This window comes from Anser brachyrhynchus (assembly GCF_964034855.1).
Source record: "Anser brachyrhynchus genome assembly, chromosome: 5".
In the NCBI taxonomy this organism is placed as follows: Eukaryota; Metazoa; Chordata; class Aves; order Anseriformes; family Anatidae; genus Anser; species Anser brachyrhynchus.
The window spans coordinates 2710911-2725388 of record NC_137699.1 but is presented as its reverse complement, the minus strand read 5'-3'; the positions used below and the strand labels follow the sequence as shown (position 1 = coordinate 2725388).

General features: G+C 42.4%; 1 protein-coding gene across 3 annotated transcripts in view; it reads right to left on the bottom strand.

The window, feature by feature from the left end:
• Positions 1-11229, bottom strand: part of DENND5A (DENN domain containing 5A) — a 62791-nt gene extending 51562 nt beyond the window's left edge. Inside the window, exon 1 of one of the 3 annotated variants that reach the window (XM_080593339.1) lies at positions 10974-11229. In XM_080593339.1, the coding sequence (XP_080449465.1) occupies positions 10974-11079 (106 nt within the window). In that variant the 5' untranslated portion in view covers positions 11080-11229. The remainder of the gene's footprint in view (positions 1-10973) is intronic. The other 2 variants (XM_080593337.1, XM_080593338.1) reach the window with 2 other exon arrangements.
• Between the last annotated feature and the right edge of the window lie 3249 nt (positions 11230-14478).

Below are 14478 nucleotides of genomic sequence, written 5' to 3'. Positions count from 1 at the left end.
TGACCTGGTTACACCATAAAATACAGGTGATAAAGATGTCTCTAGACATGGATAAACAGTCATGCCAAGAACCAATGTCTTAAAACTAAAGCCAAAGCAGATGTGTTAAAAATAACACTCACCACATTTCTAATTGCCAATAAAAACAGTCAAATATTCTATTTTCAAGTCTTAAGAGAAAAAATGGGATAACCAAACAAATGATTAAATTTGATGGCCTTCATCATAACAGATGTGAAATGGGATAGTAATCTCATTGAACCATTCTAGTCCTTAAAAAACAAAGAAGAAACCAAAAGCAAAAAAAAAAAAAAAACACAACTGAGCCAAACGTCTGGAGAGCAATGACATTCTAATTTATTCCTAGAAGTGGCTGGACTTTAGAGATGCTACCTTGCAAACGGCACTGGAATGAAAAGCATGCTATACAGAAACCAGCCATTCTAAGATATGCTCTCAGAAAGACAGAAAGGGATGCTTTCTATCACAGGAAAGATTTTTCAGAACCCCATATTCTAATATTAAAGAAAAGTCATTTAAATGCATAGCTAGAGAGCTATTAATATTCCAATAATTAGCCAAAGTTCACTTAAAAAAAATGAAAATAAGCAGTACATTTATCTGATTCCTTTTTAAACAACTGTTAAGCCATATATAACTGCAAATAAATTACAACATAGGAAACACTCGGTTTGGCAGATTAAGGTAAGAAATTCATTAAACAAGAATTCTTGAAGTAAAAACTATGATTCAAGGAAAACTACAGCTGCCAGATCCGTAAGCAGTCACTCCATCAACAGAGAACTGCCTTCAGACCATGACTTGCTTCCTTCCTCCCAGCTCCTTCTCCTTAGGCAGAACTGTACGTATTTCTCATTAGAGAGGGTTCCCTTTCTGAGAGAACCTCCTCCTTGAATACACACCAAAATGAATTCTTCACTTTTATGCTGAAACTCATTAACCCGCTGTCCTGCAGTTCTATCCTCTCCTCTCCCCACTGCTGGCAAGACCATCAGGCACAGTGCAAGCTGAAGTGGTGGTTCCACCAGTTCATTTGTTGCTTGAATTGGAACTTCAGCAGTCTTGAAAGTGGGTCAGATTATTCATATCAGAAAATTCATATTCTTCAGTCTCACATTCGTTTTCTTGCAGAACTGCTGTCTTAGCAACTGACATCAGGGGTTTCATCCACTGTATGTAGTGAATCAGGACTTTTGTCAACTGTCTCTAATGGCTGTCATTCCATGGGATTTGTAACAAATCCACAACCTATGACTCTCACATCTGTGGCTTTCTCTAAAGACTTCGTTACGCAAGTTACTGTTCTACTTTCACTGACAAAAGAACTCAAAGGCAAAGGAAGTCCACTGCCTACCTTTCTAAAACAAAGGTAGGAAAACGTGTTAGGGACACACCGCCCTATACTTAAGCGTAACTGAATTGTATGTTGGGTGGAGTGCCATCCTTCATCTGTAAAAGTCAAAAGATTTTCTTTAGAGGAAGCAGAGAGAAGAGGATGAAAATAACCAGTGCAATGAAAGGCCCCAATTTATTTTTGACCTGTTTGTCAACTGAGCAATGCAAGCTTGCTTCTAACAATCCTTTATTCCAATCCCATGAGAACATGTTCCTTTCAGTACACAACGTATATTTTAACATTCAGTGGAGAATATAATCCTTCCTCTTGCAGCCACTACAAATATGAGAAGGACAAAAAGACAGGTTAACTCTAATCTGTTGACTGTAAAAGACCCTGATGTTTTCTTTTTTTCTTTTGCTTTTCCTATTTTCAACAATTGTGATACGAAGAACCTCACTGTGAACTGAAATAAAAAAAATATGAGTTAATTTCACAGTGTAACTGGATATTTGGTGTAAATTCCACTAGATACCAATGATATCTTGACCATCCATTGCTTCAATGGTGCAAATTCTTCTAAGCCTTCTATGACAAATGAGAATAAAGAAATGAACAGGTATCTATTTATCGTTTAACTCTGTATTCATCTAGTTGATAACAAAACACATTGCCACACATATTCTGGAATAGTTTCAAAACTGCAACAGCAATTTGAATGTACCACAGAACAACAGCTGACAACATCTGCATTCTGTGACTGCAAGGTCAGGAAACCAAAAGCTTTTGATTTTAGTTTTCTGGTACAGTTTTAAGGAAGGTGGAAAGAGGTGGGGCAGGGAAGGGGCAAAGGAAGCCATCAAGAATCTAATGCAGCTTTTTAGAAAACAAACAAGCTTACGTGTTTAAAAACATCCCAAGCCCATTTATTTTCTTTCACTACTCTGTACGCAGGATAGCAGATGGACACAATGTATTTAACCCAAGACTGCCTGATACAAATTTTCAAAAGTACTCTTAAAAACAGAATTGTTTTTACAAGGCTTTCTTTTTCTGCTTTAGTCACAGCAAAAATAACAAAAAGATATTTGGCTCTGTTTTCAACTAAACAACAGAAGCAGCATTCAAAATCACAATGACAGGCATGTTGTCAGCCACAGCAGGGAGCAGGGCGGGTACATGTCTTTGACAGAACAAATCTGAAATACTTGCAAAAGAAGACACTAAGAAACAAAAAGAGTGGCCTATCCTCAGAACAGAATTCTTTTACATGTACTAGAAATATAAAACAGATATGGAGATGAGCATATTTTAAATATATTTAATATAGAAATCAGCTGTTCCCCTCATGCCCTTCCAAAGTTGGCAGACCCAGTGGACCTACTTCAGAAAACCCTGAGCAAACAGAAGCACAGACCATCTCAGCCAACCGTCACGAAACACCGTGCATCTCCTTCTACACTGAAGTGTCCCAGTGAGTTAATGTCTGCACTTTTTACATGCTCACTGCCCTTCAGATCAGAGGACTGATGGGAGGATGCCTATGTAAAAGCACAAGGACTGAATGTTATTACCAAAGCACCTCTCCATTCCTTTCACCAACACTTATTTTCTTCCAGAGTACCATTGAGATTTCGCACTGAAGAGGAAAAAAATATTTCAAAAATACAAATTAAGCCTTTCCTGCAGATTTTAAAGCTGTTCCAATGATGTACACTGATCAGCAAGTACAGGAAGTCCAGCCTCACTTTCCTATCAAGCCTTGGAAAACTGTTTTGCAGTAACCTAACTGTTTTGCAGTAACCTGCCTTAAGGACCCAAAACAAAATGCCCTGTGAGAAAGTAATCTACTTGCTTGATTTTGAGGAGTTTACATTGTTTTAATAGAGATTATTTTTTTTAAAAAAGCACAAATTTAATCAGATGTGCTAACAGTCTGGTCTAGGTATACGACAAACTCTGAAGTTCTTCCTAGCTCTAGCTATATTTTTCCTTATCATCTCATCAATCATTTCTCTCAAGTTTTCTTTTCTTTCGTATGTACCACAACAAGCTCACCTTTCTTCTTCACAAGAAGAAAGATTCATGTCTGGAAAAAAAAAAAAAAAGTTTTCAATATGAAAATCTGACCAGAAGTAAGAGGAAGAACAAAGTCCAGTGCTTGTATTCAGTCCTAAAAACACAAGTCACAGGTCCGAGTTAGCTCCTTCTGTGTATCACCCCTGTGTTCAGAGTCAGGAGCAAAGACTGTTTGTGGTTCCACAGAACCAAGAGTTTGAGTTAAATGCCTTCTGTGGTTGAGCTTCAAGAAAGAAAAACATTGTGTTATATATCTTTTTTCATTGTGGAAGACATTATACGAAGGAAAGGGGAAAGAAAAAACACAAAATCTAAAACAGACAGACTGAAAAAAACACCATGACCTCCCCCTCTAAAAAAAAAAAAAAAACACCCCCACATAAGTACTTCCCAGAGAGCACACTGTCACCCACACATGATCAACTCTGGCCTGTTCATGGAATGAATTATCTAAAGAATCCTCATACCACCTCACTCAGTGGCTATGTCCAGATTCTTTAATTTTCCAAGCCAAGATTAGGCCTCACCTGTAACATGGCAGCCATTCTCAAGGCTACTAATCTAACGTGTGCAAGGACAGACCCGTGTGGAGGAAATTCTAGTTCATGGGGCACGTGAACACTGTGACACCTACCTAATGCTCAGAGCACACAATAAACGGGCAGTATTAAAAAGCAACCTCACTCTCGCCCTCTGGATCATGAAACCCTGAGAGGTGAGGTCAGGTCCTGCAGACCGCTCACATGGATTTCAGCCTGAAAAAGTCCCTGGTGGAGCTGTGTTTGACAGCACCTATGCCAGTTCAGTCGATGGCTGTGCATTACCAACCTCTTTCCTCCCTCCAAGGCATGATGCCCCCTGGACCCGGTGCTTCACTGAACCACGTCCAACAGGACTAGCCTGCCCTCATGCAAGGGAAGGAGGCAGAAGCACAGAAAGGCCAGGGGATGGGAGACCACAACAGCCTACAGCTGGATTTGCCTGGCTGCCATAAGATGTCTGCCAGATTCATTCTCAGAAAGACTGAGATGCGTCTAAACAGAAATGTTACCAGCCTTCAGTGAAAGTGTAGAATGAGGTCTCTCAGATTTCAGTCTCAGGCCACACACATAAAAGAGCCAGAAAGGGACATGACATTCTTATGCTGGTTAGAGCTGGCACTGACCTTGTTAAATTAAGGGACTTTTCCCCAAGGTAATGCTGATGACAGCTCTGTAAGGTAGTTCTGGGCTTGGGAAGCAAACTTGGGAGATAACAGTGGTAAGGGAGTCTGCTGAAAGTAGCAAGTTAAGGAGGAATAAGTAATACATGCAAATAGTAGAATAGTTCATGAAAAATATGTTTGTAGAGGACAGAAGCAATACACAGACAAGTACACTGAGGAAACCTCAGGATCCCTGCCCACATCTTTCTGCAACACAGAGTACAATTGTAAATACAAAGAGCAGCAACTACAGCTGCAAGAAGACTTTTCTAAAGTCACTTGAAGTCATGCTGAAAGAAAATTTGTCTGTGAAACCAACCCTGTTTCCTCACTCAGTTAAACATTAAAACATTGCTCTATCTGAAAATGAAAAGGTCACTTAGGACCGTCATGTTATCTGACTGCAGATCACTTATTCATGAAAAGCAATACAGTTTCTTTCTAAGATGCTTCAGTACTAATATGTAAACGACTCCATACAAACGTACGTATCGTGCCTGACTGTGGCAGATCATAGGATCAGTAAAAATAAGTAAATAAAGCAATATTACACACTTTTACAGAAAAGTCTGAAACTAAAGGTCTCTTGCCAATCAAACCATAAGCAAGGTAGCATTTTCCTGGAAATACTGAGAAATTAGCCTTTAGCAGAAGTACCCCAAGTACATTTTTCATCATTTATCACTTTGTGTTGGAATGCTTCATAATTTCTGTGCAATAATATTTTAAGACTCTCAGGATTAACGTTCCAGTTCACTGCAAACTTGACTACAAACCACAAATCCAAAAAGGCTTGTCAAGAAATTCAGAGAGAACAATTACTGCACAACATACATCAATAAGTAATTGCTTCTGACATCGTCACTTCACATGCATTATTTCTGCTACGTGAGCCCTGCAGATCAGAAGGAATTCAAAAGATAAGTATGAGAAGTCATTACCAAGAACACTCAAATAGGACATCACTAACTGAAAAAGCAGGAAAAAAAAACACACTGTTGTAGGATTTTGTAACTACAAGATCAATAATTTTAAGATTTATAAAAAAAAAAAAGTCCTTTGTTATTTGCAAGTGGCAGTATTTCCCAAGTAATCCATTTAAGAGGCTTTTTTGTATAGTTTCTCTTTTGCAGAAGAAACTGGGGGCGGCGGGGGGGCAGGGGAAAGGACCGAAAAAATCCAACCCATCTTTGTTGCCTTGCTTTAAGGATGTGAAACTCATGTGACTTTTTAAAAAAGGCTTCAAAATCAGACTTGTAAACTAAATTATTTAGATGCACTTTTAGCATCATTAGTCTATTCGCAACTTAGGAACAAAACCAGTAACTTTTCCACTCCTCCCCACCATACCTAAGACCCTTACAAATAAGCTGAATCTGTAACTGGAGGGTGGGAGAACGAAGGATTCCAGGGTTTGGGGAGAGATGATTTTATACAGCACACAGCCCAGTTTAACCTAAAACACAGATGTGATAACCACAAGATTGGTATTACAGAAACACCACCTAATAAACTGTGGCTTCAATTGTAGTGTAGCAAAGCACAGCTGCTTCTCCCTTACATCAGCTCTCCCATTCTTTTTTCTCCATATCAGCTACCCTAGCACGTCTGCCTCAGTTCCCAAAGAGACAAAAGATCTTTTTGGCACTCAAACACGGCAAACAACTCAGGCTTCTTGGGAAAAGATAGAGGGGGCAGGGGCAGTGGAACAAACTATTATCTGGATTAAAACATTATACATGTGCCAGTGTAAGTCCAGCCAAAAGTTGTTGCCATCTACTGCCCATCCCTAGTGACCGGTGTGAACACAGCGTGTGGTCTCAGCCTTGGTGCTACCGGGGAGGTCCCCCCAGCACCAACACCTTGGTTAAGCAGCCTCAAAGAAGCAAAAAAGCTGAAAACCCTTCCTCTCACCCTCAGAAGGAATCCGCAAGGAAGAAGGCACACTGTTAGGGAGCTGTGGGAGGCTTGCACTGACACCAGCCATATTAAGGACAAAGACAGAAAAACAGAACAAAAACAAACAAACAAAATCAGCCTTTGAAGAAATCAAGCAGTGGCTCCTACCAATGCAGTTTACTTCTGCAGTGAGTGTTGGTACTTACTACCACAGCAAAATGTACTCACATGACGTTTTCCCAAGGAACAAACAGTATTGCAAAAGAGCTTCACTGCAAGAACCACAGCTGACTCCAACCCCAAATGTCATGTCTTAATTCCCAGAGAAAAATACCCAAAAGAGGAAATACAAAAAAGGTCAACTGTCAGTCAGAGAAAGATATCTGATGCTTTAAGCTTGCTCTTCTTCCTCCTTGTTCCCTTTAGCAACCCCTTACAAACACCTTTCAGACAAAATAAAAGCCCATAACTATTTAAGCATGTTGAACTTGCAGACTAACACAGGTGCTGACAACAGCAATACTACATGGACTGCCACAAAGGAAGCTGCTGTACCAATTCCGACAGAGGAAGCAATCTGTATTGGTTTATATTTGTGACAAATGCTCTCAATTATTTCATCATAGCCATACTTTTAAGTTTATATTAATACAGAGTACTGCTAAAATAAACCCTACCAATAGGCAATGTCTGAGGATAAGTTGCCATTTCAAATCTCAAGGCAGCAAAATAGAAAAACAATGACACTTCAGTTCCTGACTGAGAAATGAGGTGAGACGTTTCTATTTTACTGGTGAGGAGAAACATTTGCTCTAGTGTCAGTTTGTTGGGTTAATTTTGAGTGGAGCTAAGTGAATACTGTACACCATGCATCATCTTCTCTTAGAATTTCGCACAGCAGCACAAAGAAAGGGGCCGGTGTGCCAGCACACGGATGGCATTATTCATGTTCGGTCCCATTATGATACATGGTCTATAAACACAGACCTTACCTCAAGAACATTGAAAACAAAATGTAAACAAAGGTATGGGAGACTAAGAATAATTAAAATAGTATCACAACTTCATATTAATGAACATAATTCTGTTATGGATTCTGAAAGGGCACGTGAAAGGTATCTACGGAAAGGATACAGCCTGGGCACAGGGCTTCACTTAACACATATTTTCATCTTCCCTCAAGAACGAAGCTCATGATCAGATTGGAAGCACCATGAGACAGATCTTGGCAAATGAAACAGGAGTTTATCTATTGAATAAAATATTTTTTGGACCACACCTTCAGTGACCTGTTCAGACTGACAAGAAGGGCAAAAAGAAATGCCAGTGACAGACTAATGACCAGCCTTGATCCTCCATAATATGGGGTGGGGGTTTCCTGGTTTGTTTTTGTGTTTTTTGGATAGTTGGTTGCTTTTTTAAACAATCCTATTATTAAATCAATATTTTCTTTAAAGATTATAAGCATTTTCATTTACTAGCTATTTCTCCTTTGTAATACTGTTATTTCTGAATTCACTATTACCATCTTCACAATATGGCATTCATATGGAAGCATGTGCAACACAGAAACCCACGGATTAGAACAGTGTCCAGATACTTGTGTTTGAGTTTTACACTACCTACTGGCAACTCCCAGACTACACTTACACATAAGTGTAATGCAACAGCGAGTTCATCCTTTTCTATTATGTAGCTTTAATACTACATAATAAACAAACTCTATTGACGAGTGATTATTAAAAACTAACACACCACAGACAAGGAAAAGGAAAAAAATCTTTGGTGAAAAAGAATGTAGAATAACAATTCCAACAGTTCCATACAGTGCAGGTATTATTTTCACCATCATGCAGAGCACATCTAGTCAAGTCAACACATAAGGGATTCCAGCAGAAAGGTAAGGCACCCCTTTATTGTCATGACCGCTCCAGGACAGTCTTCAACTTAAATTAAGAAATCTTCTTGTAACATTACAGCTTTATAAGTTATACAGCACACCAAAGATTTTGGTAGCTGATGTATTTCATCATTTCCCCTCTGAAGGCAAAATTTCTCTAACAGACCATTGCACAGAACCTAAGAGATCTGTCATCGCTTCCGGCACATCATCAGCACCTGGAGACGTGCCTCGGCGCCTCTCGTCCAGCACAGAAACTGCCACTGGCTGAAGCTTCAATAAGAGCAACACATCAGGAGTTATTTGTCTGTGGTTTTGTCTGAAAAATTTTACTAGATGGTAGTAAACCTGTTTTAGCAGCTCACCCATCACGAACACAATCACTGTAACAAGAAAGGGCACCTAGATAGCCAGATCACACAAATTTGGGGATGAAAAAAAGCCCTAGCAATAGAGAGCATCTTTAACTCATGCTAGCTAGAAAGCCCTAAATATGTTATATCTCACCAACATAAATATACATAATCAACTGGGCATTTTCCAGCAGTTGATCAACTTTTTAGGGAAAAAATACTATGGCTGTGCTATTTAGCAAGCTTCCAACATACAAAGGAAAAACACCATCACAAGTGTTTCTTCAAGCACAGTAGCCAGACCGAGCATCAATTTGTGCTCTCACGCTTCGTTTGCGAGTCCGCAGGAACGCCGTACCATCCATACCACGGTCGAATACCTGAAACACACAATTCGGTTCGGCGGCGAGAACAAAGTCTGCCAGCGGCATCCCCGGGGCCCTGGCAGTGGCGATGACATCATGCCAGGCACCCGCTGCGCCCACCCGCCCAGGGGCTGCAGCCTCCCCCCAACAACGGGCACTCGCGAAGAGAATTGTTTCAACAGGGCAAGGATTCGGAACCTGGTTTTCAGCGCAGAAATAAGAAGGGGGATGGAGGGGGAACACTACACAATAACCCTTTCATTCAAAGGAGAAAGCCTTCCAGGAAGTACAAAGTGTTTCAAAGCTTGACCCGAAACCCACTGAAATCAACAGAGGCTCTTTCCATTTATAGCAGTGGGCGCTGGAGGAGGCTATAACCTAAAATGCTGTTTAAAAAGGAAAGTGCTGTTTAAAAAGGAAAGTGTTATCAGTCCTACTACCATGAATTATTAATAACACAACAAATCCAACAAAATGCACTGGAATTCCAGCTAGCTCATCTGCTGTGACGTTACCATGAATTTATTCTCCTCCCCCTTGCTCCCCCCTCCCTTTTTTAACCTGTTCCTCAAATCACACACAAAGATCAGTCTCCCCAATAAATACAAAAACCCGTTCACCCCCCTCGTCCCACACCCTGTCACAAGCAACAAACACCATGAGACAGGGGAAAAGCAGAGTGCAAGACACCTCGCACGCTAGTGTTTTACATACTACAGACGCAGTGCTTAACAGGGAAAACAAAAACAGAACATCATGCTCCAGCCTTCAGACCTGCAGATTCAAACAGAATATTAAAAAAGGCACTGGTCTCTCTTCCAGATTATTGTTAGAAAGCTTGCTCAAAGTAATACACTGTTTTTAATTTAATTATACAAGTAGAGTTTCCGAGAGAGTAGAGACAAGTGGAGAGACCGAGTGTCTTGCACTATATTACACAAATACATATACAGTGAATGAATTACAAAATTAACACCAGAAATTGTCTTCAATCTAGAACCTTTGTTCAATTATGATTTAATTAATAAAAATCTGTGGAACCACACTGCATTCTGTTCTCTTGCACTTCTTAAATTAAATCGATGCTGTAATTTAAAGTACCATTAAAGAACAGCCCATTACACTGTATTCACTCCTCAAGCATCAAGCTGTAGTTTACAATCATTTTAACATCAGAAAAGCATGAAGGTAAAGTCCTCCTCAGCATGACAAGCAGATAAGAAGTTTTCTTTCAAGTCATTATAAGAAAAAAGTTTCGATCATAGCCAAAATTTAGGAGTTCAATGTAAGAGATGACTCAAGTAACGTAGATTTCGGTCTACAAGAAAGAAGCATTTATTCTCACAGTTTTTAAGACAGATGTAAAAGAATAAAAAGACTAAATAAAAACATTCATAAAACATTATAAAAGCAAGTCATTTAAATAAACAAGCGTGTCATTTGTCTGGTGCTGAGCTCAAATACCCAAGCTAAGCAGCAGCGTTAGGCCAGGTTTCCAGCACCACCACACTCGGGCACCTTTCTGAGCAGGTAGAGGTGTTCAGCAGCAACCCAGGCACAGCCGGGCACGGAGGCACGGAGGCACGGCACGCCGCCCCCGCGCACCCGGGGCTCCGCCAGCGCCGCCGCCGAGGGGCAGCGGCTGGGGACGAGCTCCCGCCGCTCCCCGCAGAGCGGCCGCACACGGGCGGGCGGGGGCACGGTGCGGAGCTGGCCGAGAGCCGGAGCCCCCCGGCCCGGGGATGCCGTGCCGTGTCGCGCCGTGCCGCCGCCCTGCCGGCCGTTAGCGGCCGCCCCCCGCCCCGCGGCCGCTCACCGGAGAGCTCGTCCGGCTCCAGCCCGGTCTCGGTGTCCAGCCCGCAGATGACGAAGTAGTCGGCGAAGCGGCCGGGTGCCGAGGAGCCGCCGCCGCCGCCGCTCATGCTGGAGCGCGAGAGGTGCGCGGGGCTCAGGGGCTGCGGGGCCGGGCGGCGGCGGGCGGCGGGGCTGCGCCAGCTGCGCCAGCGGCGGCGGCCGCCTCCATGGCGGAGCGGAGCGGGCAGCGCCGCACGGCATTGTGGGGGCGGCCCCCGGCTGCTCCCGGGGGGGCCGGGGGGCGGCCCGGGCCGGGAACCGCAGTGCTGCGCCTGCGCGCTGCGCTCGGGGGATGACGTGATGCTGCCGGGCCGCCTGGGGGGGGGGGGCAGCACTCCGCCGCGCGAGGCGGCCGCGGGGCCGCGCCCTGAGGGGGCGCTGAGGGGGGGAGGCGCCGCGGCGCGGCCGCTCCGCTCGCAGTGCCCTGGCGAGGAGCTCCGCGGCTCCGCCACCGGGGGGCTCCCGGGAGGGGCGCTGCGCACCCCGGCAGCTCCAGAGGACGAGGAGGCTCCGCCAGGGCGGCTCGCCCCACGCGCGCCCCCGTGTCACGTCTCCCTTGGAAGCACAGCCGGGCTCACACCTTCCCCTGCTCTCAGCCCTGCCCGACCCCGCAGCCCTGTGCAGCAGCCCCACCCTGGGAAACAGGGCGATGGACCGGGGCGGGGGCTGCTCTGGGGGGCTGTATTTGTAATTTGTTTTCTGTTTGAGTTAGTGTCACAGACATAACTGTTAACAGTTGAGCCTGCAGGGCTGAGTGAAATTCCCTGTCCCCCAGCACGAAAAACATTCCCCAGGGAGCAGAGAAAGAAAAATGAGAATGACAAAAACCGAGGGCTAAGGGACAAACAGCACGTACCCGTGCTGTGAGATGAGAGCATGTCTTTCCACTGACCGGAGGGAGACCTGGGATAGCCTCGTGGAACTAAAATTAGATCTGCACATACATACTTCCCCTTCCTCTCCTCACCCAGTTCTCCAACTGTGGCTTTCACACCAGAAATCTTCCCTATCTTACAGGGTTTCTAAGAGGAAAAATTATTTTTCCAGTCTTTCAGGATTATTATCTAAGGTTGCTCAAGTAGTTTAAGATTACATCCCATCCATAGTGCTGAATTAATCAGGTACCAACCTAACTTAATGTGCCGTCAAGCACATGAAACTTTGCATATTTGAATTCACATTGCAAAGACATGAGAGTTACTGATTCTTTATGAGCACTTGAGACAGTAGCTTGTATAAGACTTATGTCAATAGCCCCACAGCCCGTTTCAGCACAATAACTAGACTCTTAAACCATTTCTTCCCACTGAAATTGTGGAGAGCTTTCCCATCCTTCTGGCAAATAGGAAAAGCCAACTATTCACTTGATTATGACGGTACAGACCACAGAACGGGTTATCAATGAACAGAAGTATTGCTTAGGTTTGACTGATAGTTCTGACAGATCAATTTTAAACCACTGATGAACACGAGGGAGAAATTTCAACAAAGATAGGAGGATAATTAGATGCAATATTAGACTGAAAGTCTCAAGTTTATGAGACTAAGAGTGAGCACATACATTTAGAATATGTTGAGCCTGCCTGGTGATTCGAGGAAGACTAACAGAGATCAGAAGTCATTAAAACTGGTTGCTCCTGTTCTATATTAGGTATTTTCTGCCATTTTGCTTCTTAGTCTGCTTTTGATCTGGCAAAAGACACAGTATTCAGCATGTGGTAAACTTAATTTCAGTAAGTCCTAACAGTAGTTTAACCCTAATAAACAGAAGTCATAGCCGGACAAGCACAGAAGAACTTACAAGAAAGACTGGGGAAACTGGAGAAGCAGTACGGATATTGTGAGGGTTGTTTTTGTTCGTTTGTTTGCATCTGTAACATCTAATTCAAAGCCTAGCAGCTTTAATTTGTCAGACTTCTTGAGCACTGATCCCATCCCTGGAAGCACCTAAAATATAGCTATTTTGTCACTGAACTTTGCAAATCGACTAATGTCCTCAAGTGAGGCAATAACACTCTCAATGACACTGTGAATTCTTTAAAGTATTCTGTATGATGTTTACAAAATGTAAGGGAAGTCTTAAATCTCTGGAAACTATGTTTAGACAGAGAATAACAAAGATATACTAGCAACTACAAAGTGATTTAAAAGATTCATTGTCTTCAGCAAGTCTTTTGTTGTTGCTTCAGCTGCTGTTTTCAATGGTAAAGGCTAGAATTTTTAAGCTCACGCCTTAAATCATATAGACAATAAATACTTTTAAAAGGCAGAATTTAACATGCACATATCTAGATTACTCCTTCTACTAGTTAACTTGAACTTAAGATGGTGTCTTCTAACAGTAGATTGAAAATTGTTAGGGAGGGAATCTAAGGAATCTGTTTGATCCACAGGCTCCAAAAATATCTAAATACACATAAGCATGTTACAGCCAAGGCAAGATTTGTGGTTATACACGTTTCATCTCCTCTAGCGTATTTAGGAAATAGAATACTCTTCTGGGAAAAAAAAGATAACGATATCCTAGGAATACCAGTTATTCTTTAAGCCTGAAATATAGTACTGGTTGTCACAGCTAAATGCAACTCAATCTAAGTATATGTATCAATTAAGTAGGTAGCTGAGGGAATACTAACTGTGTCAGAAAAAGGAAAAAAGAACAAGAGCAATGGATAACAATGCTGAATGTGGCAAGGCTAGCAAAAGAATAGAAAGACTGTCATGTCACAAAAGACTGTTAGCTCTCTCCCTAATTCTTCTGTATACATCCTTTATCACGGGCTCTTTGGAACAGTTTTTATAAGATGAGGAATGAAGTGGCTGCTTTTTGTAAATAAATAAATAAATAAAAGTACCTGCAGTAGCTGGTGGGTGTTTCAGTCCTTGATCAGCTAGCTACCTGGTTGAGTTGGTTCTGTTGGTTATTCAGCTTAATAATTCAGCTTAAGTAACTGGATGGTACGATACATGCAGCATACTTCCAGTTCTAATACAAAGCAGAACACAGCAATCCACATTGCATTTTAGTTACTCAGTATAAAACCAGGTTATCTACTATCACACTACACAAGATAAATATTCTCTAGAATAACACAAAGATTTGTGAAATAGCTACCAAAAAAAAATAAAAAATGGCTTTGCATCATAGAATAGTTCACTGAGATTTTAAAGACACACTTGCTTTTTCATAGAATCATAGAATATCCCCAGTTGGAAGGGACCCATAAGGATCATCAAGTCCAGCTCCTGGCACCGCACAGGTCTACCCAAAATTTTAGACCACGTGACTAAGTGCACAGTCCAAACGCTTCTTAAACTCCGACAGGCTTGGTGCAGTGACTACTTCCTACTTCCCTGGGGAGCCTGTTCCAGTGTGCGACAACCCTCTCGGTGAAGAACCTCTTCCTGATGTCCAGCCTAAACTTCCCCTGCCTCAGTTTAACACCATTCCCGCGGGTCCTATCACT